This window comes from Chiloscyllium plagiosum, chromosome 19 (assembly GCF_004010195.1).
Source record: "Chiloscyllium plagiosum isolate BGI_BamShark_2017 chromosome 19, ASM401019v2, whole genome shotgun sequence".
NCBI lineage: Eukaryota > Metazoa > Chordata > Chondrichthyes > Orectolobiformes > Hemiscylliidae > Chiloscyllium > Chiloscyllium plagiosum.
This window is the reverse complement of record NC_057728.1, coordinates 7072174-7099115: the sequence shown is the minus strand read 5'-3', so window position 1 is coordinate 7099115 and position 26942 is coordinate 7072174. Positions and strand designations below refer to the sequence as shown.

The following is a 26942-nucleotide window of genomic DNA, read 5'->3' as shown; positions in this document are numbered from 1 at the left end:
CATCTGACATGTGGGAGTCTTGTAAAGACCAATCAATTAGAGTGCAGGATTGACATGGTCCTGTGAAAATGAAGGACCGGAATGGCAGGATTTGGGAACCTTGGACCGCAGGGGAAATTATCAGCTTAGTCCAAAAAAAGGAAGCATACCCAAAGTTTAGGCAGTTAAAAGCAGACAAAGTCCGAGAAGAATATCAAGAAAGTAGGAAAGAGCTCACACAGGGAGTAGGGAAGGCTAAAAGGGGCTGTGAAATATCCATGGCCAGCAGGGTTAAGGGGAATCCCAAAGCATTTTATACAATATATTAGGAGCAAGAGGGTAGCTAGGGAAAGAGTAGGCCTCAAGGATAAAGGACGGAGGCTTTGGGTGGAGCCAGAGGAAATAGGTGAGATCCTTAATGAGTACTTTACATCAGTATTCACCAAAGAGAGGGGCGTGAGGGATACTGCGGTTATGAAAAGGTGTGTGAACACTCTCGGGCTGGTTAATATACTGAAGGAAGAAGTGTTGGGTCTCTTGAAATGTATTCAGGTAGACAGGCCCTCAGGCCAGATGGGATCTATCCCAGCATACAGTGGAAGGCAAGGCAGGAAATAGCTGGGGCCTTAACAGATATCTTTGCATCAGAGTTCCAAGGAAGGGTCACTCGACCCAACTCAAAGGGTCTCTCTACAAATGCTGCGAGCCTGTTGAGCTTTTCCAGCAATTTTTGTTTTAGTTTCTGATTTACAATATCCACAGTGTTGTTTTTTTTTGGTTTTTATCTTTGCATCGTTTTTGGCGTCAGGAAAGGTTCCAGAGGACGGGAGAATGCCAATATTGTTCCTTTGTTTAAGAAGGGAAACGGATAATCCAGGTAATTTTAAGCCAGTGAGCCTGACGTCAGTGATGGGGAAGCTGTTGCAGAAGATACTGAGAGATAGGATTTATTTATACTTGGAAGCGAATGGGCTTGTTAGTGAAAGGCAGCATGGGTTTGTGCGGAGAAGGTAATATATCACTAACGTGACTGAGTTTTTTTGAGGTGGTGACAAGAATGATTGATGAGGCAAGGGCAGTGGGTGTCGTCCACATGGACTTTAGTAAGATATTTGATAAGGTACCTCATGGCAGGCTGGTACAAAAGGTAGAGTCTCATGCAATGCAGGGTGAGCTGGATGGATGGACACAAAACTAGCTTGGTCAGAGCAGACAGAGAGTAGTGATGGAAGGGTGTTTTTCAGAATAGAGATCAATAACAGGTGGGTATTCTGTAGGGACAAGTGCTGGTACCATAGTTGTTTGCCATATACATATATAAATGATCTAGAGGAAAATATAGGTGATTTGATTAGTAAGTTTGAGGATGACACCAAAACTGACAGACTTGCAGATCGTGAGGAGTATTGTCAGAAGATAGAATGGAATATAGATTGCAAATTTGGGCAGAGAAATGGCAGATGTAGTTTAATCTGATCAAATGTGAGATGACGCATTGTGGAAGATCAAGTTCAGGTGCAATTCATATAATAAATGGAAGAACCCTTAGCAGCTAGAGGGAGGGATTTAGGCTTACAGGCCCACAGATTCCTGAAAAGGGGGATATAAGTGGATAAGGTGGTCAAGAAGGCATACAACACTCTTGCCTTCATTGGCTGGGACATCAAATATAAAAGTTGGCAAGTTATGTTACAGCTGTAAAGGTGTAGTTAGGCCTCATTTGGAATACTAAGTGCAGTTCCGGTCACCACACTACCACCAGGACATGGGTGCTTTGGAGAGGGTGCAGCGAAGGTTTACCAGGGAGGTTGCCTGGTCTGGAGGGTTTTAATTGTGCAGAGAAGTTGGATAAACTAGGATTGCTTTCACTAAAAAGATGCAGGCTGAGGTGCGACTTGATATAGCTCTACAAAATTATGAGCGGCATTGATGGAGTGGATAGTCAGAGGGTTTTTCCCACGGTGGAAAGGTCCACTACAAGAGGGCACAGGCTCAAGGTGAGGGGGGAAAGCTGAGGGGAGAAGTGTGGAGAAAAAATTTCACACAGAGGGTGGTGGGTGCTTGAAATGCACTGCCAGTGGTGGTGGTGGTGGAAGCAGACACGTTACCAACATTTAAGGAGTATCTTGATAGACACATGAAAGGGAGGTGAACAGAGGGATAGAAACCGCATATGGCAATAAGTAGCAGGTCTAAACAAGGACTAGGAATCCACGCAGGCCCCATGGGCCAAAAGGCCTACTCCTATGCTGTGTTGGGTTGTGTTATATTTGAATTGCTTGGAATTTGAATGACCTTCCCTATCAAAGCAGAGAGGCAGGTAAGAGGACAACCTTATTTGGAAGACCTGGACAAGTTCGACAGTGGACACTCTATATTCAAGACTGAGATGTAGGCATTGATTTTGTTTAAGTGTATCATGTGATATGGAACAATCGTGGCTAAATAGAATTGAGATGTAGTTAAGCTACAATGTAACTAAATAGAGATAACAGGCTAAACCTGTTCCTATGACATGTAAAAGATGCATGGCACAGTGGCTCAGTGGTTAGCACTGCTGCCTCACAGTACTAAGGTCCCAGGTTCGATTCCAGCCTTGGGCAGATTATCTGTGTGGAGTTTGCACATTCTCCCCCCGTGTCTGCGTGGGTTTCCTCCAGGTGCTCCAGTTTCCTCCCACAGTCCAAAGATGTGCAGGTCAGGTGGATTGGCCATGCTAAATTGCCCATGGTGTTAGGTGCTAGGTGCATTAGTCAGAGGGTCTGGGTGGGTTACTCTTCGGAGGGTCGGTGTGGACTGGTTGGGCTGAAGGGCCTGTTTCCACACTGTAAGGAGTCTAATCATGCAATGAGGATTCACTAAGAGAATATAAGAGTTAAGAAGCTTTGGTTAAGAGAAACTTAGACAGCTAAGCTTACAGATGCATGCCCGTATGCAGGTATTTCAGATGTGAAAGGCAGATTCAACCCCATTTGATAATGCAAATTCCTATTAATCTCCAACCAGTCATAACCAAACCACATTTCTACAAGGAATTCTCCTCCCTCATCTAACTCAACTGCCATTATTTTAGTCTTATTACAAATACCAAAAATCATTCTCACTGGGGCAAAAATTTGACGAGTTTAATTTGTAGTTACTTACATACACAGTTACAAAACCAGCTCTCTTCAGGTACGGTGCAGACAATTTTAGCAGTCCTCCAATCCTGTCAGCTGATAGGTTTCTGAAATGTGAAAACCAGAAAGCTTTTAATCAAAACCAGCCCAAGGGGTAAAAGCTGACAAAACACAGATTCAGGGCTCTACCTGAGGCATTTTAATAGACTGATCTAAGTATAACTGGGCCACAATGCAGACCAGATATTTCAGGTTAGAGAGTTGGTCCAATGCTTTTACTGGGGCTGAAATCTGAAGCATCTGTCTCAGGTACCTGCCCCTAAAAATGGTAGGGAGCAATCAGCTTTGGTGCCAGCTCCTGGTCACTATGACACACAAGTGAGGACAAGGTCAGGTCAGCATTTAATGTCCCTCCCTCTCTGTAAGGTTGACATTGCCTTAGTTTCATAAATGGAAAGTGAGTATGGTCAAGGTCCATTCCAAGCAGCTCCTGGACTCTGCTCTATGGTCTGTTCCCCAGGAAGCACACCGAGACAAACATTGACTGCGCTTGGGGGTCTATCAACTCTGTGAAAGTCAGAGGAGAGGAGAAGAGGAGAAAGTAAGGACTGCAGATGCTAAAGAGTCAGAGTCGAAAAACGTAGCGCTGGAAAAGCACAGCAGGTCAGGCAGCATCGGAGGAGCAGGAGAGTCGATGTTTTGGGCATAAGTCGCCTTACGAAGGAGGAAGGAGCGAGACGGAGAGGGTGAACTTGAAAGGGGCTTTGGCAGCTGAAGGCACTGCTGCCAATGCTGAAGCAATAAAAATTCGGGATGCAGAAGAGGCTGGAACTGGAGAACCACAGATATCTGCAGTTGGGTCAATGTGACAAGAGCAGAGCAAGTGGTTGTGACTCTGGAGAAATCACTAACCCAAGTGGGAAAACAGTCAATCTGGCAAGAGGGACTTATGGTCCAACTTGAATTGTGTATTTCAAAACAAACGACTCACATGGGCAATGCATTCATTTCCAAATATTATCGTCTTTTTTTTACTCCCTGGGAAGTCACTTTTGGGACTTAGAACCTTTGGCTCCACAATTAAGATACTAAACTAGGATGCTGGGCTGAAAATTCAACCGAAGAGAAATCTTAAGGAAAATCAGGACTGTGCCACTGCTGGGCAGTGCTAATAATGAACTAGTTCAACGAAAAGCATCACCCCATTAACGGGAGTCCTCCTTTTAAGACAACAACAAATGCTTTGAACCTTCCCCTTAGAATATTACACTCCAACAAACGTACAGGAATAAGGTGTGGCCCTCAAAGCTATTCTTAGCAGAACGTGCCACCAAAACTATGAAAGGGAAGCAAATTCTGCTAATTGAGGAAGTAACTCCCTCTTCTGCAGATGTGATAATCAGGTTTCACTTTCCACTCACTTAGCCAAACACTAATTCCACATGCTCCCCCACTAATTCTGCAAAATCTATGTGGTATTGAAAATCCTAACATCTCCCCTTCCTCTGTACTGCTGCCAATGCTTCCCCAGAGCTTAAAAATGTGTTGCTGGAAAAGCGCAGCAGGTCAGGCAGGTGGCACAGTGGTTAGCACTGCTGCTTCACAGCGCCCGAGACCCGGGTTCAATTCCCACCTCAGGCGACTCTCTGTGTGGAGTTTGCACATTCTCCCCGTGTCTGCGTGGGTTTCCTCCGGGTGCTCCGGTTTCCTCCCACAGTCCAAAAATGTGCAGGTTAGGTGAATTGGCCATGCTAAATTGCCCGTAGTGTTAGGTGAAGGGGTAAATGTAGGCGAATGGGTCTGGGTGGGTTACGCTTCGGCGGGTCGGTGTGGACTTGTTGGGCCGAAGGGCCTGTTTCCACACTGTAATTAATCTAATCTAATCTAATCTAATCATCAAAGGAACAGGAGAATCGACGTTTCGGGCATAAGCCCTTCTTCAGGAATGAGGAGGGTGGCATAAGCCCTTCTCTTGTTCCTTTGATGCTGCCTGACCTGTTGTGCTTTTCCAGCAACACATTTTTAAGCTCTGATCTCCAGCATCTGCAGTCCTCACTTTCTCCAATGTTTCCCCAGGCCTTTTTAACTCCAATTGAATGGAATAGAAAATTTTGATTTCACTGCACTTCAGATGTTATATTTCCAAATTTTGCCAGAATTATAACTTGTGATATTTATTAAGTCATACATCCATTCCAAGATCCTGTCTCATCATCAGAGAAAATCAAAAAAAACTGTCTAGGGTATAAAATATCAAAGATGGATTGTCTGCAGTCACCCCTCTGTTAGCTGAAGGCATCGGCTAGAACATACTTAATGGCAGACTTTGCAATCTAAATAGGGACATCTGCACAATACAAGGTTATTAACCTTATAGAACAGCCAATCTGAGACCGACCACAAACCAACAAAAACAGAAATTGCTGGAAAAGCTCTGCAGATCTGGCAGCAGCCCAACAGCAGAGTTAACGTTTTGAGTTGAGTGACCCTTCCTCAGAACGAGATGGCAACTGGGTACTAACAAGCCCTGCTGCAGAATCTGGAACAGTTTGGACACCTGCAAAGTGACCAGACCATGACTGAAAGGTGCCGGATGTATAATAGCATTGCGGACAGTCAGCATCAGCTTGGCTTGGACGCCACCCACATGAGCATGGTGGCTCAGTGGTTAGCACTGCTGCCTCTCAGCACCAGGGCCTCAGGTTCTATTCCAGCCTTGGGCAAGTTTGCACATTCTCCCTGTGTCTGTGTGGGTTTTCTCCAGGTGCTCCGGTTTCCCCCCCCACAATCCAAAGAAGTGCAGGTCAGGTGAATTGGCCATGCTAAATTGCCCAGAGTGTTAGGTGCATTAGTCAGAGGGAAATGGGTCTGGGTGGGTTACTCTTCAGAGGGTCGGTCTTGGGCCAAATGGCCTGTTTCCAAACTGTAGGGAATCTAATCTTAAAAAAAAACGTGGACAGAGGATGTCAATGTGTAAAAGACTGGGGGGTGTGACAGAAGGTGCCAAAGGTCCTGTCAGTAGACCATTCGGAAAACAATGAGCATGCCGAGTTTTTTTGCAACTCCACCTTTTTATTAAAGAATCGAGCCTATTAAGCCAACAAGACTTAAGAAAGATGTTTGATGAATTTACGACCCACGCCTTCTCCTGACAAGCAAACGAAATAGCCAAAGCCCAGAATATTCTTTTGTTGCCTCCTCCCTAGCTGGCAGCCATCATTTTAAATGCTGCAATTTAAAAAAGAAACACCAAACACAATTCATCCTCGCACCTCAAAGGATTTCAGAAATGAAGTCATGCTCACACCTGGATGAAGCAAATGATTGAATTAGGATTCTAACACAGTTGGCAAGCAACAGGAAACTCCCCAGACTGCAGTCTGGCCCCAGTAACTTTGGGAATTGCCTGAAGCAATTCAGCCGTAAGCAGCAGGAGAGCAGACTAAGAGTCGAAACCCCCAACAACAATTGAATAGTCGCTTCATAGAAAAGTGCCGTTCAGTGCAGCACCACTACATAACGGCTCGGAATTCTCCATAATGTTTTGCCATGTAGCAATCCAGTGTGTGTCACCACTAAATCACTGTCATCTGTGACATGAAGCAGTTTCCATGGTTTCTGCTTTTATCGGGCAGCTACATTACGAAGAGACATGCCTGAACATAGACAGTCAGGTTGTAATGACACATGGTTTAAAGTGACAATTAGATCCTTCAGTTTAGTGCCGGTTCTAGGAACTGGCCATCCACTTAGTCCCATTACCTTGTCCTGTTAAATATTTTCTTTGAGTCTGTGTGCACGCGTGTGCATGGGTGTGCGTGTGCATGCGCGCAAGTGGGTGCCCGTGAGCAGGGCAACACTGACCCATCATTCAGCAGTGACCCATTCCATTACCTCACTACTGTCTGTGGGAGCTTGCTGTGCCCAATTTGGCTGCCATGTTTCACGTTTCTAATTTGCTTGACGGTGGCCACACTTCGGAAGCACTCAGTTTGCTGTGATTCACTTTGGGAATTTCTGAGCTGCACGACGGTACTGGACAGCCGCGAGTTATTCAGTTTAACTCTATTCCTTCTCAAAAAGGAGCTGGATGGGGCAATGGTGAAAGATTCACACGACTATAAGTGGTTCAGGCCTCAGGGTTGAACCATGTACAGGAAGGGTGCCTGGGATTTAATTGGACAGTGAGGGGCACATCTACTGGCCAGAGAACTGAGGCAATCCTGTCTCACTTGGCTATGGAAACTCCAACTGGATCTTCTGGAAGTTAACTTTAGGGGAGGTGACAGCCTATGGTCTTATCCTTGGAGCGCTAATCCAGAGGCCCAGGTAATGCTCTGGTCACCTGGGTATAAATCCTGCCGTGGCAGATCATGGACTTTGAATTCAATTTTTAAAAAGGTGACCGTGAATCCATTGCTGATTGTTGGAAAAACCCATTCATTCGGTTCACTTCAGGGAAGGAAACTGCCATGCTGACCTGGTCTGGCCTTGATGCGATTCCAGACCCACTGCAATGTGGTTAACTCCAAACTGTCCTCTGGGCAATTAGGGATGGCCAACAAACGCTGGCTTAGCTAATGCCTTCATCTTGTGAATCAATTAAGGAACAAGATGGCGCCTCCAAGAGCTGTCGGCCAATTAGAACACTGGCAGCATGTTGACCTGGGAGTGCAAAATGCCCTGTTCTAGTTGGTTAACCAAGATAGAGGATGCCCGAGAACAACGGTGGACAAGCCTGATTAACCTGGGCTGGTGAGGCAGGCCCTCGTGAGGGTATTGGTGGGGGTGGAATAGTGAAAAGGCAGAGGCCACCCTCCAGAGGCAATACTATGCCCAATGAGGAGGGGTGTTCATACCCCAAGTGTGCAAGAAGGGTACCAATATATACCTAGCAGGCTACCTAAATGGTCAAGTGCTTACCTGCCACAGGTAACACACATTTAAAAGAAAGATACCGTTACGTGGTTCTCAACTGTCTACTTGAGGGTATCCATTGGCATATAGGTTTATCCATCATCTTACACTCTGCAGGCAAAATACAAGCACTGGCCTGGAAACAGGTGCACATGCCAAAACCTTCCCTCCCACCCAAATCTCTGCTCCATGGTACACTCCCCAGAGCCCTGAAAAAAAAAACAGTCTTGACCTACAAGTACATTATTTGCAACTTCCACAATGTCACTTGGAGAAGGGAGTCGTGATGAGAAGCTAGAGTGTCAAGAATACCTTGCAAAGGAAGAATGAAACAGGGAGCTTCCAAAGGTGAAGGCAGCTGGATAGAGATTCATTCCAATTCTAAGGATGGGTCATTTGACTCAAAATGTTAACTCTGATTTCCCTGCACACATGCTGCATGATCTGCTGTTTTTATCATAGAATCCCTAGAGTATGGAAACAGACCATTGGTCCAATCGGTTCACACCAACTTTCCGAAGAGTAACCCACTGAGACCCATTTATCCCTGACTAACGCACCTAACCTACACTTCCCTAAACACTATGGACAATTTAGCATTGCCAATTCACCTAACCTGCATAACTTTACACTGTGGAAGGAAACTGCAGCACCCAGAGGAAACCCACACAGACATGGGGAGAATGTGCAAACTCCACACAGACAATCGCCAGAGGACGGAATCAAACCCAGGTCCCTGATGCTGTGGGGCAGCAGTGCTAACCACTGAGCCACCTTGCTGCCCTTTAGTTTGTAGAGAGTTTTACAAAACAGAAGAAGAAACCATTAAAGATAAAATAATGGCTTTGAATTGGCCCAGCAAATGGCCCACCCATGCTGTTGGTATCTTAGATTAGCAGCGAGAAATAGCACGAATGACTATTCTCGCACATCCACGCTGCATACTAATGCAACACAATCGAACGAGCGAAGAAAGGAAGGAACTGACAGGGTAACTAGCTCTTCTGAAGGCTCAATGAGATCATCCACTCAGTAACTGAGCAGGACTGGCTAAGATGATCCCAGTTACCATTCATGATGTGTACTTTGTTCGTTCACTTCAGATAGAATGGCAATCACTGTCAGTCTGACACAGTGGGCAGATGAGACGGCGACCTGTAAAAGTTGTAGGTTCAAGACTCACTCTCGGCACAGGTGATGTTGGTTAATGCCAGTATTGAGCTGGAGCTAGATTGTCAGGCCTGCTGCCATGTGAAGGTCAGATGTTAAATCAATGCCCACTCTTTAATCATATTTAAAAAAAGCAGAATTTTTCTCCAGCGTTTGGACAACATTGGTTCCTAATTCAATGCCAAACCCGACGAGTTGGTATTTTATTCAAATTTTGAGAGACCATGCGCAAAATAACGTTGACCTTGCTAACATTGATCTTGCTTTGCCCACCTCCTCTGCAGCCGTAATCTTGTGTGCCTTGCTCTGTCTAAACATCTGATGATCTTTATGTCCTTGTTTGCTATGATCTACCTGCACTGCTCGCAGCACAAAGCAAGGTACTTAGCTACACGTGACTACAATAAATCAAATCAAATCAAATGTTGGCCCACTTAAGTTATGCTGACAGCACATCAGTTAAAACTTGGTTGGAAAGTGTGCTTGGAATGGGTGGAGAGCATGGAAAGCATTACAGGGAGATGCAAGTTTTCCTTCCAAGGGGTACTTTAATTAACAGTAGTGATCCAGCAAAGCTAAAAACTGTCCAGGGTGCCTCTTCTCTCAGACAATGAATGTGGGTGACGTATCCAAGAGAGGATCAGGCTGGACTGAAGCCTTTCACCAGTCCTGGCATTGAAATTCCAGTCATGCAAGTGAAAAGCTCCAAGGGACGGGCTGCTCATTTAATTAACACCTTTAAAAATTTCTTATCTTGAAGATTCAGTCATTACCTCCTAACTATTTGCGCCTGTGGCAAATCACGGTTTATGTGAAACTGTTAAACTATGCACAACACTCTTCTAAATCTAAACAGAAAATAGAATTGAGCTCAAAATTAGAGGCAATTTTCTGATGGACAATTATGCTCTTTACAAGTAGATAGCGATGCCATTTACAATATTTATCCTGCACTCACTTGCTCCTTTGTTGTCACATTTCTGTGGATGCTCATAAATGAGATTTTAAATTATTCTTACATTTTTTCCTTCGCTTTCTTGCGGCAATTTCTACCCTCCTTGAGCTGAACTCTGTCAACAATAGTTGTCATTAAGGAAACATTTGCGAGCATGCTCAGACAGCGAACATTGGGAGTCTGCAGACTGAGGGGTTATTACTCTCCTGGTTTAACGTGCACACAGCCCTCAGTTTGCTCAGTGCGTGGTGTTTCACGACAGGAATTTTGACCTACTGCCAATCAAAGCAGCCACCAAACATCGCACTCGAGTTTGCATTATTGGACAAGTCCCTCTGTCACAGAGACCCAATCCAGACAGCAAGTGACTGCAAGAGCTTGGGAGAGTCCTTGGAGTATGAACAGAAGAAAATGTTCCTACTGTGGCGTTTATGACAAGCAAATACGCAAGGCCATTAACTGAAGTATTCAGTTCTGACTGAAAATGTGTTGCTGGAAAAGCGCAGGTCAGGCAGCATCGACGTTTCGGGCATGAGCCCTTCTTCAGGAATCCTCTGAAGTTCAGTTCAGAAAACATCAACGTGCTGGTCAGAAGCAAGTATAGTTTCTCTCTTCAAAATAAGAGAGCAGTTCAGGGAATAAGTTACCTCGGCAGAAATTTAGATTATGCAGCTACCAAAGCTGAAGAGTTTGGTTAGAAATCTATAGATCATTAGAAGCGGAGAAAGTTTGAGCTCCCAGTTGGCCTGAGAAACCTCCCCAGTTCACAACAAAGGAAGCTGGAGAGAATCGCTGAATTAGAACTTAAAGATTTGATATAAAAATGGGCAATTCCTGGACCTGAATCTCTGTAAAGTGATTGTGTTGGAGAATAGTTGATGTCTTGGCTTTGCCATGAGGTTTAAGATTTTTCAAAAGTGTCTTTCACATCTAGAAAGCTTTATTTTTTATTGATTTATTTTGTGTGATAAACGTTTGCTGATCTACAGCCTCATATATCTATGCTTCATTGACTAAACAACACATTAACTAATTAAACAACAGAACAAGATCTATCAAACCAGACTTCATTCCAGGAATAGACATGGCCAGTAATACCATTAGCTGGGATCATAACAGTTCTAAAGACTCATGACTCTCTATGAGAGGAAATATTTTCTATATTTCTGTCTTAAATGGGTGACCCCTTATTTTTAAGCAGAGTGAGGAGTGAACTCGTAATCTGCCCAGTTGCTGACTTCTTAGTAAACTTGTGTCATTCTGATGACAACACTGCACCGACCTAGTCCACAGTAAACTGCTGCTTTATCACTTGATCAAAAAATGCTTGTGTTTCTATAATGTCCTTCATGACTTCACACGATCAAACTGCTTCACAGCCAATTATGTCTCAGTGAAGTTACCATTACAATATTAGGAAAACACAACATCCAACTTGTACATTGCATGGAAAAGAGTATTGAGATAGTTTATGAGCAGTTGGGGTGTCAGTTTAACTTTTAATCAATAAGATGACAGCACTCCCTCAGCACTGGGGTGCGTCTTGAATCCACAATTTTCTGACTGCAGGCGAGCAACACTCACATTAATGGCTCTATTGCAAAGGCCTTTCATCACCACTCAGGAGTTCTGATAACACATAGCAGAAAACTAAGTGGCAATCTTTAAAAGCAGACTTTTTGCTTCCTAACCCTTATGTCAGAACAGCATGGATTGGAGATTTCAACTCAGTCTGATGGTAATGCTCTAACTTTACTGAAAATTTGCGTTGGGAGTCATCCATCTCAGCAACATAGCTGGCATACAGCCTTGAATGTAACTGTGACCGAGAGCATACCTGACTTGCACTTCATTCATTGCAGCTGCAGGGAACATGCTAGCGTCTCTTATACTGTATTGAAGGTAAATCTGGTCAATCTGCAAACCAAACTCTCACCTTTCCCTTATTTGTTTTGGTTCAAAGAGAAACAACAATAAAATTGCAAGCTGGTCTCTGGATAATTGTACTTGCAGAAAAATGAGACAGAAAGGAAGTTAAGAAGGAGAGAAAGAAGAACAGGAAGGAAGGAGAGAAAGAAAGAAAGAAAGAAAGGGGAAGCCAACAGAAGTTAAGGTCATCCCACAATTAAGATCATCCCACAATACGTTAACACATTCAGATAATTCAGTTGCCTTTATGTTCTAAGGAAGGGTCACTTGACCCAAAACATTAACTCTGATTTCTCTCCACACATGCTGCCCGACCGACTGAGCTTTTCCAACAATTTCTGTTTTTGCTTCTGATTTGCAGCATCTGCAGTCATTTTGTTTTTTATCGTTATGTTATCATTATCGTTCCTCTGGTAGTTTGTCTGGTAGATTTCAACCAGTTTTCTGTATATTTGCTTCTTCCACAAATTTACTTCTCAATGTAAACATCCCTCTTGTTCAAGTTCAACGGTTCTGAATCTCACACTGGGCTCAAGACTTTGACGAGGCTGTTCCTCGGCTCATTAACCAGAATTATTTGAAAATCAGAGTTTCTCAAATCTTTAAACTTAACGTAATTGCTTCCTTCTACATCTTCCCCAATGCAGTCACGTCCCCTTTCATCAACCAGATTCCTAGATGCCTGTAGAACATCTAAACCTCTTCACTCATTGATGAAATGTGGAAACACAAACGCTAATTATAGCCCAGTTGAATAGATTCTGAGTATATCTCCCAGTGAGCATGCTCATCAAAATATCATTTTACTGCAGATGCATAGTACTGCCTGTCATCTTCACTCCCAGTGTGGGGAGGATCATCATTTATTTATGACTAACACTTAAACCCCTCCGAAGAAAGTTAATGAACCCAGTAATATAGCGAGCTGCAGAAATACTGTTGAAAACCAGCATCATGGCTCCCTCCAAGCCAGTGCTAAACACCCTTTGAGTGATTAAATTCCTCAGTAATTCTGTTTAATTTGCACATTTGAGTTCTATCCCTGAGATTCTCTACATTTTCAACCATCTGCCACATCATACTTACATGCCACTAATATCCTGCTGTGTGATACTAAGGACTAGCTCCCAGCAGGATTAGGAGCTTCATTTTAAGAATGATGGTTCTGAATCAGAAACTAGTTAACACAGTATTAGTGACAGATTGGTTCTGAATGGGACAATTATCTTTTTCGGGCTACGGAGCCAGTCATCATGCCATAATCAACAACGGCTCATTTTGTACCTAACATCCAACAATGCTCATGTGGCATTGCTCTTGCTAAACCTCAGGAAATGTTTCTTCATTCAGAAAAAAAAAGTGGACAATTCTGCGAAGGTGAATTTGTGCCCTTCTAATACCACAGTTTTCTACAGGTAGGTACGTACTCCAACCAGAGTTCAACTATTGGTCACTCAGGGGACTCTGCAAATTGCAGAAGTGGGCAGCACGGTGGCACAGTGGTTAGCACTGCTGCCTCACAGCACCAGAGACCCGGGTTCAACTCCCACCTCAGGCGACTGACTGTGTGGAGTTTGCACATTCTCCCCTTGTCTGTGTGGGTTTCCTCAAGGTGCTCCGGTTTCCTCCCACAGTCCAAAAAGGTGCAGGTTAGGTGAATTAACCATGCTATGTTGCCCGTAGTGTTAGAGGCAGGGGAATGGGTCTGGGTGGGTGGCGGGTCGGTGTGGACTTGTTGGGCCGAAGGGCCTGTTTCCACACTGTAAATAATCTAATCTAAAATCCAACATTATGGAACAGCTCCATTATGCTCTCATTGCACGAGATTATTTTGGATCTGTAACGAAATATGCTATTTGAAGTGTGCTTTTTAATATATTACCAGGCAGTTAGCCCCACAGATTAACCACTCACTCGCTGAAATTTCGTACAATTGTTATTTCAGAGATTACCCATGCATCCACATTGATATAACGATCAAGAAGGTACAACTACACCCCTTCTTCCTCAGGAGACTAAGGAAATTCAGTACGTCCAGAAGGACTCTCACCAACCTTTACAGATGCACCATTCTATCTGGGTGCATCACAGCTTGGTATAGCAACTGCTCTGCCCAGGACCAGAAGAAACTACAGAAAGTTGTGAACACAGCCCAGACCATCACACAAGTCAACCTTCCTTCCATTGACTCCATCTACACTTCTCATTGCCACGGAAAAGCAGCCATTATCATCTTATGGGCAGCACGGTGGCTCAGTGGTTAGCACTGCTGCCTCACAGCACCAGGGTCCCAGGTTCAATTCCAGCCTCGGGCCACTGTCCGTGTGGAGTTTCCACATTCTCCCCGTGTCTGCGTGGGTTTCCTTCGGGTGCTCCGGTTTCCTCCCACAATCCAAAAACGTGCAGGTTAGGTGAATTGCCCGTGCTAAATTGCTGCAAATGTAAGGTGCATTAGTCAGGGCTCCTGCCCAAAAAGTTGATTTTCCTGCTCCTCGGATGCTGCCTGACCTGCTGTGCTTTTCCAGCACCACACACTCTCAACTCTGATCTCCAGCATCTGCAGTCCTCACTTTCGCCTATATAAATACTGTGGCTACAGGAACAGGTCAGAGACTCAGAATCCTGCAGTGAGTGACTCACCTAGATTCCACGAAGCCTCTCCACTTTCTGCAAAACAAAGATCAGGAGAGTGATAGAATATTCTTCGCCTTCCTGAATAAATGCAACTCTAACAACATGCAAGAAACTCAACATTATCCAAAACAAAACATTAATTGGCATCACATCCACAAAGATTGATATCCTCCACCACCAACACAACAGTGGCAGCATATCTACAAGCTGCACTGAACAACTCACCAAGGCTCCCAAGACAACACCTTCCAAATCAATGAACTCTAACACCTATAAGGACAAGGCCAGCAGAAAACTACCACTTGCAGGCTCCTCTCCAAGTCACGCATCATTCAGAAACTATATCACTGCTCCTTCAGTGTTGCTGGGTGAAAAACATGAAACTCCCTCCCTAACTTCCTGGAGTGAAGCTCACCACCACCTTCTCAAGGGCCATTTGCAATGGTCGATAAAAATTGACCGAGCCAGTGATGCCCACATCACATGACATCTTGGTGTGGAACTTGCTGTTAAACAAAAGATAGTGACACAGTTACTTCCTTGATCCAATCCTCTGTAAAACTTAAAACATCTAGCAATTCCCCACGAGACGAGAAAATTCACTTTTCATATTTCTCAATGCAGCGTTTCCCAACGATTCTCACCACTCACTAAGACACATCCTCTTACAAGACTACAATATCATTACCTTGTACATCTGTGTATTTAGAAGGAAGAGTCTGAGAAAGAACTTACATTTGTACAGCAACTCTCACAAGCTCAGGTCACCTTGAAATGCCTGACAGCTGGTTTAGCATTTTGCAAGCATAGTGACTATCTATTTATCAGCCCAAGCCTGGATGTTTCCAGGTTCTGCTATAACCAGGGAATGATGTCATGAGACTGCATGGAGTCCAGAGTTAATGTTGCGATCACAATGATACTCCCTCTAGTCTGTTTTCCACCACGCTGTCACCCAAACTGGCAATGGGACATGATATACCTGGCATGCATCTTGGACATTAGCTGATGATATTACTCTCAGAATCATACCTTTATCAGACCAGTGCTTAATCTATCTGTGGAACCATACAATTGCATGAATGTAAATAATAAGGAGTTTGCAGAATTGACTGGGCAGGGATCTAAATCCCATGCCTAGGTTAATGTGGGCAGCTCATCCAGTCCTGGATATTTCTAATCAACCTGTTCAAAGATGTTACTCTACATTTCTGGAGCTCGTAGGATGTGAACTTGGGCCATCTGGCCTAGAGGTAGGGACATTACCATTCCACTGCAAACTCCCCCTTCCATTTCTAGTTATGTTGTCAATGCAGGTTTGCTCATTTGAGTTTTTAAGACAAAGCAATAGTTGCAGATGCTAGCCTTTTGTCCCAGTTTTATCTCATTAACTTCCAGACAGTGAACATGCCGGGACACAAGGTAAAAACAATGACTGCAGATGCTGGAAACCAGATTCTGGATTAGTGGTGCTGGAAGAGCACAGCAGTTCAGGCAGCATCCAAGGAGCAGCGAAATCGACATTTCGGGCAAAAGCCCTTCATCAGGAATGAAGGGCTTTTGCCCGAAACATCGATTTCGCTGCTCCTTGGATGCTGCCTGAACTGCTGTGCTCTTCCAGCACCACTAATCCGGATGCTGGGACACAAACACACATTAGCAGATTAACTCCAGCCCTTTAGTTTTATTGGACAGGTAATTTAATGTTATTCTACTACATTATTATTCATTATTCTATTGTTCCATTGTTGAATATACATTAATGTTGAGATGGACACAATTTTGATATCTCAGAGAATCAAGGGGTATGGAAGTGTGTGATAGTGAAGTCCCAGATCAGTCTCTGATCATGCTGAATGGCAGGACAGCCTCATTCAGTCCCCTTCTCTTGTGTTCTTGTACACCCTTTAGATTGGTTGGTCAAGAACAACAAAGGCAGACTTGTAGCTATATATACACATTTGTTATCATCTCAAAGTGCATTGCAACTAAAGAATAACTTGTTGCAGTACAGTTGTTAAACACCAGACGTTAAAGATTGATTAGATGGAGTCCAACATTTCTGGTCAGAGTTTTATTCTAATTCTTCCATCACAAAATTCCAGACCCACAGATTACCTTGTTCCCCATACTATGTACACCTAGTCAAGCACTCACACAATTAACCCTTAATCAATTTATAACCATTACCTGTTCCCTGGATCCATCTGGCCTCAGACATTCCTGCCAGTTAATAACAGTAATCACTGCTGTAATGTAGGACATGTAGCAGACAATTTGCTTATAGCCAGGTCCCATAAAGAGTGATGTGATGGTGTCCAGTTAATGTTTGAGATTTCGATGATATGCTATATTTAACTGGCCAGGCTATCATACACATGAATTCTTTGATTTTCTTCAAAATCATGCAATAGGATCAGAGAGTACACAGGGCCTTGGTTTAATGTCGAATGGAAAGTTGATGCCTCTGATAATGCAGCAGCCCCTCACTACTGCACTAGGGGTGTGAGGCAGAATTCTGTGCTCAGGTTTGAGAGTGGAACTTGAACCCACACCTTATGGTTCAACAAGTGAGTGCACTAACAACTGAGCCACAGGTTGACAGCAGGCCAGTGTGCAGCATAACATTGGCATTGAGCTGTTGAGGGGAATGGCCTGTTTCTGTCCTGAAAATTCCAGGTACACACAATACAGCCTTGCCCAGACTGAATCAGTGAATCACATTCATGACAAAAGTCTACTGCAACAATTCACTGGACAGAGTGAAATAACAGGAATGTCAGTCTGCACAATTTTTAGTTTCAGGGTGTAGATTTGCTCGCTGAGCTGCAGGTTTGATATCGAGATGTTTCATTACCTGGCTCGGTAACATCATCAGTGGTGACCTGCAAGTGAAGCGAAGCTGTTGTCTCCTGCTTTCTATTTACATCTTTCTCCTGGATGGGGTTCCTGTGGTGATGTCATTTCCTGTTCGTTTTCTGAGGGGTTGATAGATGGCATCTAGATCTATGTGTTTGTTTATGGCGTTGTGGTTGGAGTGCCAGGCCTCTAGGAATTCTCTGGTATGTCTTTGCTTAGCCTGTCCCAGGATAGATGTGTTGTCCCAGTCGAAATGGTGGGTTTTCTCATCCGTGTGTAGGGCTACGAGGGAGAGAGGTCGTGTCTTTTTGTGGCTAGCTGGTGTTCATGTATCCTGGTGGCTAACTTTCTTCCTGTTTGTCCTACGTAGTGTTTTAATTTCAAACTGTACTGTGCAGTATCAATTTTCTACATGCTCCTTCTGGGATGCAGAACTATGCCCAGATTATTATTGAATGCCATTTCTGGATTCTAGCTACACATTGACCTTTATAAAACAAATGATTTACTGTCAAAAATAACTCAGCTCGAGCCAATAACAGGAAAATAATAGTGTGTTTATTAGGGTCTTATTAGGCCACTCAGATGGATATCTCAGAGCTTCATTCACTGTTAAATATAGCAGCATATGGCACTATGCAGCCAAATGCTTTGTTCATTTTTCCACATAGGATGGTCCTGCAGACATCAGTAAGATGAACGAGTTAATTAGCTGATGTGTTGGCATTAATTGAGGGGAGGAAAGACATTGCCCTTGGTACCAGAGGACTGATAGGTTTCTTCGCTGGAGGTAATTCAATCCTGTCCTGAAGGGATTGCAAAATGTGGCATGCAATTTGCTTCACCTCTTTTAGTTAACATTATTTTTGTTATGTACTGCTCTTTGCAAGAATGCCTGAAAACTTCTGAGTTGTCTCTGGAAATTATTAAACTTTTGTTTTCCACAAAAGTTGTTCTTCTCACTGATGGTACAATTGCAACATTTAAGAGGCATTTGGATGGGTATATGAATAGGAAGGGTTTGGAGGGATATGGGTAGGGTGCTGGCAGGTGGGACTAGATTGGGTTGGGATATCTGGTCGGCATGGACGGGTTGGACCAAAGGATCTGTTTCCATGCTGTACATCTCTATGATACAATGACTCTGTAAAAGCAAACTTTTTGCTTGGGCTGTGCTACTCCCAGGGTTATGACAGTCCCAATTTTTTTGGACATTTTTTGAAAAAAAAGCTTTTAGGTTCTTGCAAGAATTGATGATCTCACTGTGTTAACAGTGACGATGGGTTGGTTAGTTTGGATAGGTCAGGATACTGGACTTTGAAGATTGATGAAAAGAGCGCTTCTCAAGTTAGTTTGGGGTGGTTAAAAACATGGGCATTAAAGCAATCTGCTGGGCGGTTTACTCTACATTTAGTCATGCTCCTTTTGTGAGGGCTAAAGCTGGCACTGAAGAAAATGGAAGCCTTATCACGGGTCATCCATGTCTTTAATTCAAACTGAAATATATTCAACCTTTGTAAGGGAAGGAAGAGATTGCTGAAAAATTGTTGTCTCAAAAATATCTAAAGGAGGCACATGAAACACAAAAGGTTAGCAAGCAAGTACTGCAAGTAATTGGGTTTATAAATTCATGAGGGCCATGGATAGGGTGAATAACTGAAGTCTTCTCCTCAGGGTAGGGGAGTCCAAAACATAGGTTTAAGGTGAGAGGGGAAAGATTTCAAAGGAACCTAAAGGGTAACGTTTTCCACACAGAAGGTGGTGCAAGTATCGAATAAGCTGCCAAGAAAGTGGTGGAGGCTGGTATAATTACAACATTTAAAAGGCATCTGGATAAGAAATGATGAAGGGGGTATGGACCAAATGTTGGCAAATGGGACTAGATTAATTTTGGCTATGGTTGGCATGGACGAGTTGGTCTATTTCCATGCTGTGTATCTCTATGATTCTAATTAAGATGGCAAATCGAATTTTGGTCTTTATTGCTGGGAGGGTAGGGAAGTCTGGTTCCAACCAGGGCATACCTAGAGCACTGAGTATAGGTTTGGTCTTGAAGAAAGAAAATAATGGCTTTGGATGCAGTTCAAGGAGATTCACTAGGATGGATTGCTGGGATGAAAGGACTGACTTTTGAAGAACGGTTCAATAGTTTAGGCCTTTAATCATTTGAGTTTAGAAGAACAAAGGATGATCTTGTTGAAGCAGACAAGGTTCTGAGGAGGCTTCATTGGGTAGATGTTGAAAAGCTGCCTCCACTCCTGGGGGAAATCTCAGACAAGGGAACACAGTTATTGAATAAACAGACATTCATTTCAAACTGAGCTGCAAAAGACTTTCTTCGCTCAGAGGATAGTAAATGCCTACCCCAGACTTCTCTACCCCAGAGAGTTGTGGAGGCCAGATGACTGAAAATACTTTGATAATTTTGTCAGATCTTTGAAGTATTAAGTTGAGGATTGTGTGGAGCTGGCACAAAAGAAGAGGGGAGGTCTGGGGTCGATTAAACATGAGCTTATAGAATAGGAGGGTAGAATTGAGGAGCCAAATGGCCTCCATGTGCCCCTACTTCGCATGTTCTTACAGCAAAAAAACAGGCAAACCACACAAAATAGAATTTCCAAAAAAAAAAATCAAAATACTTCTCATTGTTAAACTTGGAATTAGCAATTTCAGGTCCAAATGGCTCCAGGGGTTTGGCCTGGAACCTGCCGAGGGAGAAGTGGAAAGGATTTGTCCAAACAACTGGGAGCTTCCAATAACCAAAGCAACTTGGCCCTATTGCCAACTTCCCATCCCTAGCCGTCACGCTGCAAGGGAGAGGTCAGCCACAATTGAGAGGTGGTGTGGAGGAAACCAATCCAGATGTTAGAGAGATGAGCTATAAATCAACTACAGGTGGTTCCAGTGAAACCTTGCTTAACGAAAATCACTTAATAGAAATAACGGGGCCTATGGGAAAAGTAGAGTTAGGGTGAGACCAGCACAAAAATATTACTCACAATCGCTCAAATATCACCCAAATATCTAACACAAAGTACTGCACAGCCCAAATGATGGTATAAATCATATTTATCAATGAAACAAAAGTAAATTTAACACAGTACATTTCACAAATATTATCAATGCAGGCACAGAGGGTCATCATGGTGCGTAAGGTAGACTCCCTCATTCCTGTTAAGTGAGTTGTATCTCATATTCTCTCCTTATGCTCAAAATGCTTTGTAATACCTAGTGCCTCTCCCAGTGTTATAGCCTTGCTTTTGGGTTCACCACCTACAATTTTATCACCAGGACGTTTCTTCCTAACATTCTTGTACTATGCCCCTCCATTATTTTTTAAAAAGGGATCATTTAGAAGTAGTGTACATTTCACAGGAAGCTGCTCTCTGACCAGTATCTCTCACAGAAATCTGCCCTCTGTACAGTGCCCCCTCACAGAAAGCTGCTCTCTGTACAGTACCCCTCACAAAAAGCTGCTCTCTATCTGTACAGTACCCCCTCACAGAAAGCTGCTCTCTGTACAGTATCCCTCACAGAAAGCTGCTCTCTGTACAGTACCCTCTCACAGAAAGCTGCTCTCTGTACAGTAACCCCTCACAGAAAGCTGCTCTCTGTACAGTAACCCCTCACAGAAAGCTGCTCTCTGTACAGTACACCTCACAGAAGGCTGCTCTCTGTACAGTACCCCTCACAGAAAGCTGCTCTCTGTACAGTACCCCCCACAGAAAGCTGCTCTCTGTACAGTACCCCCTCACAGAAAGCTGCTCTCTGTACAGTACCCCCTCACAGAAAGCTGCTCTCTGTACAGTATCCCTCACAGAAAGCTGCTCTCTGTACAGTACCCCCTCACAGAAAGCTGCTGTCTGTACAGTACACCTCACAGAAAGCTGCTCTCTGTACAGTATCCCTCACGGAAAGCTGCTCTCTATACAGTATCCCCTCACAGAAAGCTGCTCTCTGTACAGTACCCCCTCACAGAAAGCTGTTCTCTGTACAGTATCCCTCACAGAAAGCTGCTCTCTGTACAGTACCCCCTCACAGAAAGCTGCTCTCTGTACAGTATCCCTCACAGAAAGCTGCTCTCTTTACAGTATCCCTCACAGAAAGCTGCTCTCTGTACAGTATCTCTCACAGAAAGCTGCTCTCTGTACAGTACCCCCTCACAGAAAGCTGCTCTGTCAGCAGCTGACAACAGCGCCTGTGCAGAACTAAACACACAAAACAATCACCGCTGGATCCGCCCTATTTCCAACAGAAGTAAATGTTCGCAAAAATATCATTCCTTAAGTCCTCAACAACGTTATAAGCAAGTCACACTGCCGGAATGAACCTATATTGGGCCAGCAGCCTCCGACAGAGAACTATAGCAGGAGGACTCTGGGAATCAAAAGGGTCTCAGATTTAACTCCCACACCAGAGATGTACCACAAAAACCTGGGCTGACACTGCATAACTTAGGGATGACCAGACTGTTAGAAAAAATAACTTCACAGCACGCCTGCCGTTTTACGTGATTGAGAGATTTCACATGGCATTGGTATCTCATTACAGAAGGAGAAAATGCTGGAAGTACTCAGCAGGTCTGGAAGCATCTGTGGAGAAAGAATCAGAGCTAACAGTGCATTGATCAGAACAATTTAAATTATTTCAGATTTCCACCATTCATTTTGCTTTTCGACTACTATCTAATGGCTGGTGAGGGAGTTTGTTGAGCACACATTGGCTGCTTTAATTTCTACATTCTAGACATACACACACGCACAGAGCTGAATAACAATGAAATAGGAGCAGTTACTTTTGTATTGTGACAAATTCCAGACTCGTCAGGACTGTACCTTTAAGAGAGTTACAGGTCATTGTGGCATGTTAACATTATGACACCTAAATCACACACAGTCAGTTTCCCTCTATTATGCAGTCAGTCTCATGTGGCTAGTTTAGTGTTGTAAATAAGCTTCAAGATATCCAACTGAACAGAACCCAACCATTTGTGGTATACACTACATGGGATAACATATAATGAAGCACAAAGCACAGCAGTGAATATACTTCAAAGGGCATCATTAATTGAAAATGCATTTTGAGGCATCCTGAGATTGCAAAAAGCACAAACACATATCTCATGAGGGTGTGACAATACTGACCTTTAAGAGGTTTATTTTGTCCTGGTATATTTTTTGGAGAGTTTTTAAGGTAGAGGTATCAAGCAGTATACCAAAGCCACTAGAATAAACAGCTTGTGAGGCCTTGAGTTTTTAAAATCAAGTTGAAACAATAGAAGCAGCCTGAAAGAGTGTGGTCCAGCTCTCACAGAATCAGGATTTTTAGTTTCATTTTCAGCAGTTGCTGTTGGGGGGATCTTGAAGAAGCGGAAGCTTTTTTTTTTCTCTCTCAGTTTACAAAAGCCGAGGGTTCACTTCCTGCTACTGGGGTTGTATGTTAGACAATCGAATTTGCCTGTTGCCAAGTGTGCATTTACAGGATGTTGCTATATTCGAACAGTTAATTAGCAATAGGTACTGTGTCTACTAAATTGTTAAGTTTTCCAGTAGTATTAAGTTATTCCAAATCCTTCTTTCTTTTGTTATATCTTAACTACAGTGGATCAACAAAGGATGCTTAGCTCTAAGTCGGGTAGTTTGACCAATCACACAGCATCTGGAATGCAACATCTTACATTTACCTTAAAAATAAGAAAAAGTTAGTCTGGACTATGTTCTTATGATATTTTGAGGGTGTTTAGTCCGGTCCACAACAGGGAAGGAAATATTTAAGAGGATAGTCAGGATCAACATCTTTACTTAAGCTCAGGGAGCAGTAAGAGAGGACACAGACTTTAATCATAATGGGCCAGCTAAGGGACTGCCTCTACACCTGGAGGACACTCATCAGTGTAAGGGGGTTTCGCAATTGATGAGAAATATTCAGTTGGAGGACCTGATCAGGTCTACCCTAGGACTCAGTAGAACGTTCGGGAAGTGATTGCTGGGCCCCTCGCTGAGATATTTGTATCATCGATAGTCACAGGTGAGGTACCAGAAGACTGCAGGTTGGTTAACATGGTGCCACCAATTAAGAAAGATGATAAGGACAAGCCAGGGAACTATAGACCAGTGAGCCTGACTTCGGTGGAGGGCAAGTTGTTGGAGGGAATCCTGAGGGACAGGATCTACATGTATTTGGAAAGGCACGGACTGATTAGGAATAGTCAACATGGCTTTGTGCATGGGAAATCATGTCTCACAAACTTGATTGAGTTTTTTGAGGAAGTAACAAAGAGGATTGATGAAGGCAGAGCAGTAGACGTGATCTATATGGACTTCAGTAAGGCGTTCGACAAAGTTCCCCATGGGAGACTGGTTAGTAAGGTTAGATCTCACTGAATACAGGGAGAACTAGCCATTTAGATACAGAACTGGCTCAAAGGGTAGAAACCAGAGGGTGGTGGTGGAGGGTTGTTTTCTAGACTAGAGGCCCGTGACCAGTGGAGTGCCACGAGGATTGGTGCTGAGTCCACTACTTTTCGTCATTTATAAAAATAATTTGGATGCGAGCATAAGAGGTATAGTTAGTCAGTTTGCAGATGACACCAAAATTGGAGGTGTAGTGGACAGCAAAGGTGGTTACCTCAGCTTACAACGGGATCTTGACCAGATGGGCCAGTGGGCTGAGGAATGACAGATGGAATTTAATTTAGACAAATGTGAGATGCTGCATTTTGGGAAAGCAAATCTTAGCAGGACTTATATCCTTAATGGTAAGGTCCTAGGGAATGCTGCTGAACAAAGAGACCTTGGAGTGCAGGTTCATAGCTCCTTGAAAATATATTTGGAGGTAGATAGGATAGTGAAGGCGGCGTTTGGCATGCTTTCCTTTATTGGTCAGAGTATTGAGTACAGGAATTGGGAGGTCATGTTGCGGATGTACAGGATATTGGTTAGGCCACTTTTGGAAAATTGCGTGCAATTCTGGTCTCCTTCCTATCGTAAGGATGTTGTGAAACTTGAAAGGGTTCAGAAAAGATTTACAAGGATGTTGCCAGGGTTGGAGGATTTGAGCTACAGGGAGGGGTTGAAAGGCTAGGGCTGTTTTCCCTGGAGAGTCGGAGGCTGAGCGGTGACCTTATAGAGGTTTATAAAATCATGAGGGGCATGGATAGGATAAATAAACAAGGTCTTTTCCATGGGGTAGGGAAGTCCAGAACTGGAAGGCATAGGTCTAGGGTGAGAGGGGAAAGATATGAGAGAGACCTAAGGGGCAACTTTTTCACGCAGAGGGTGGTATGTGTATGGAATATGCTGCCAGAGGAAGTGGTGTAGGCTTGTACAATTGCAACACTTAAAAGGCATCTGGATGGGTACATGAATAGGAAAGGTTTGGAGGGATATGAGCTGGGTGCTGTCAGGTGGGATCAGATTGGGTTGGAATATCTGGTCAGCATGGATGAGTTGGACTGAAAGGTCTGTTTCTGTGCTGTACATCTCTATAACTGGCCAGGAGGTAGATACAAAAACACCCTTGTATGCTGCTGCACATATTAGGCTCATCGGAAACATGTTTCCTTTCCTCTTTAGATATACATTTGCCCACTCAAGCAGCAGCATCAGACAGTTTACAGCATATGGCAATACAGTACTATCAATTTCCTGGGATTTTCTTCACACATGAAGAGATGCTGGCACTGTGGTAATGACACTGGACTTGGAATCCAGAAGCTCAGTCTAATGCCAGAAGGCACAGGTTCATATCCCACTATAACAACTAGTGAAAGTTTAAAATCAATTATAAAATGTGACTGAGATTGTGGTCAACCCTTAAATGCCCCCAAACATCAACTACTAATACTTAGTATGTTAGTTAGTTCAAGGGATAAATTGGAGATTTTTCCCTGAAGGCAAGTTAGGTAAATCATTCAAATTCAATTAAATCCTCACAAAGTTGGTCACTTCAGTCCAAACATGGGTGATAGGGCCTTTCTCTTACAAAAGTACAGCAGACAGTCTCCATCTTTCCATTCTCTCTCTCTCTCTCATCATTACACTCCTCCACCAACATCCTTGTGGATTGACTGTTTCTGAGAGGTTCCAGGATCTTTTAGGAAAAACCTGTAAACTGATTCTACAATGGCTTCTATGGGAACTTGCCAAAGCTCACCTCCGCAGCAACATGACTCATGTGGGATTTGTATCCAAGAAGAGACATTAATTAGATGTTCTTGAAACCAACAACTCCATTTTAAAGTTTACAAAAGTTGATATCCCAAACATCCCTCCATAATTGAGAGAGTAATAGACCACCCATTGTCAGCAGAGCTCAGCTCAATGTTTATAAGTGCGACTAGCATCTTCTTCCCTGCAAAACAATCTGGGTCCTGTTTAAATATCAACAACCACACCATACAAGATTACGGTCAGCAGAGTTCAGAGGTCAAAGACCATAAGGCTTAGGAGCAGCAGCAGCCATTCAAGCTCACTGAATCTTCTTCACCATTCACCGAGATCACAACTGCTCTGATAATGCTCAATTCTATTTTCCTGCTTTTTCCAATCACTGCCTCCATTCTCTATTTGACCTGAAATTTAAAAATAGTCCCAAAACATAATCTTATATACTTTATAATTATGACATTTTGGTCTCCCCACTATGGATTCAGAGGAAATTTTAGTTCATGCCATCTTGTGGGGTGTGCTGGCGAGGCAGAGTTAGTGTTTCCAGCACAGATTTTGGAACTGACATGTTTCAGATGATGTTGAGAGGCAACTTTTTGTCCCCACATAGTAGGGTTCATGTGCAGAATAAACTGTCAGAGAAACTGGTGGATGCAGGTACAGCTATAACATTTAAAAGTTCATAAATAGGAAATATTTGGAGAGATAAAGGCCAAACACAGGTAGGTGGGATTAGTTTAGTTTGCATTTATATTCAGCATGGATTTATTGGACTGAAGGGTCTAATTCCATGCTGTATAACTCTATGACTCAATTACCTCTGTGACCTTTTGCACGTTGTCAAGCAACACAGCCAATATCTACTCCCCAACTTTCCAAAGGGGTGGGGGCATAGCAAAATGAGAAAGGGGTAGATAGCAATGAGAAAAGGCAAAAGCTACTTACAGAAAAGGAATGCAAGGAGTCTTTGAAGCTGCTAATGTCTCCTTTCCTCTTTCTCGCTCTTAGAGTCATAGAGTCCTACAGCATGGAGACAGGCCCTTTGACCAAACTGGTCCATGCTGATCAAAATGTTGGTCCACGCTAACCCCATTTCCCTGCGCTTGGCCCATATCCTTCTAAACCTTTCCTATCCATCTACTTATCCAAATGCCTTTTAAGTGTTGTTAATGCACCTGCCTCCACAATTTCTGCTGGCAGTTCATTCCATAT

General features: G+C 43.5%; 1 protein-coding gene across 1 annotated transcript in view; it reads right to left on the bottom strand.

Annotated features, from left to right (window-relative positions):
- tmtc1 (transmembrane O-mannosyltransferase targeting cadherins 1) overlaps positions 1-26942 on the bottom strand; it is a 160195-nt gene that overhangs the window by 93691 nt on the left and 39562 nt on the right. The window contains exon 5 of the mRNA XM_043708866.1: positions 3124-3205. Coding sequence (XP_043564801.1) covers positions 3124-3205 — 82 coding nt within the window. The remainder of the gene's footprint in view (positions 1-3123; positions 3206-26942) is intronic.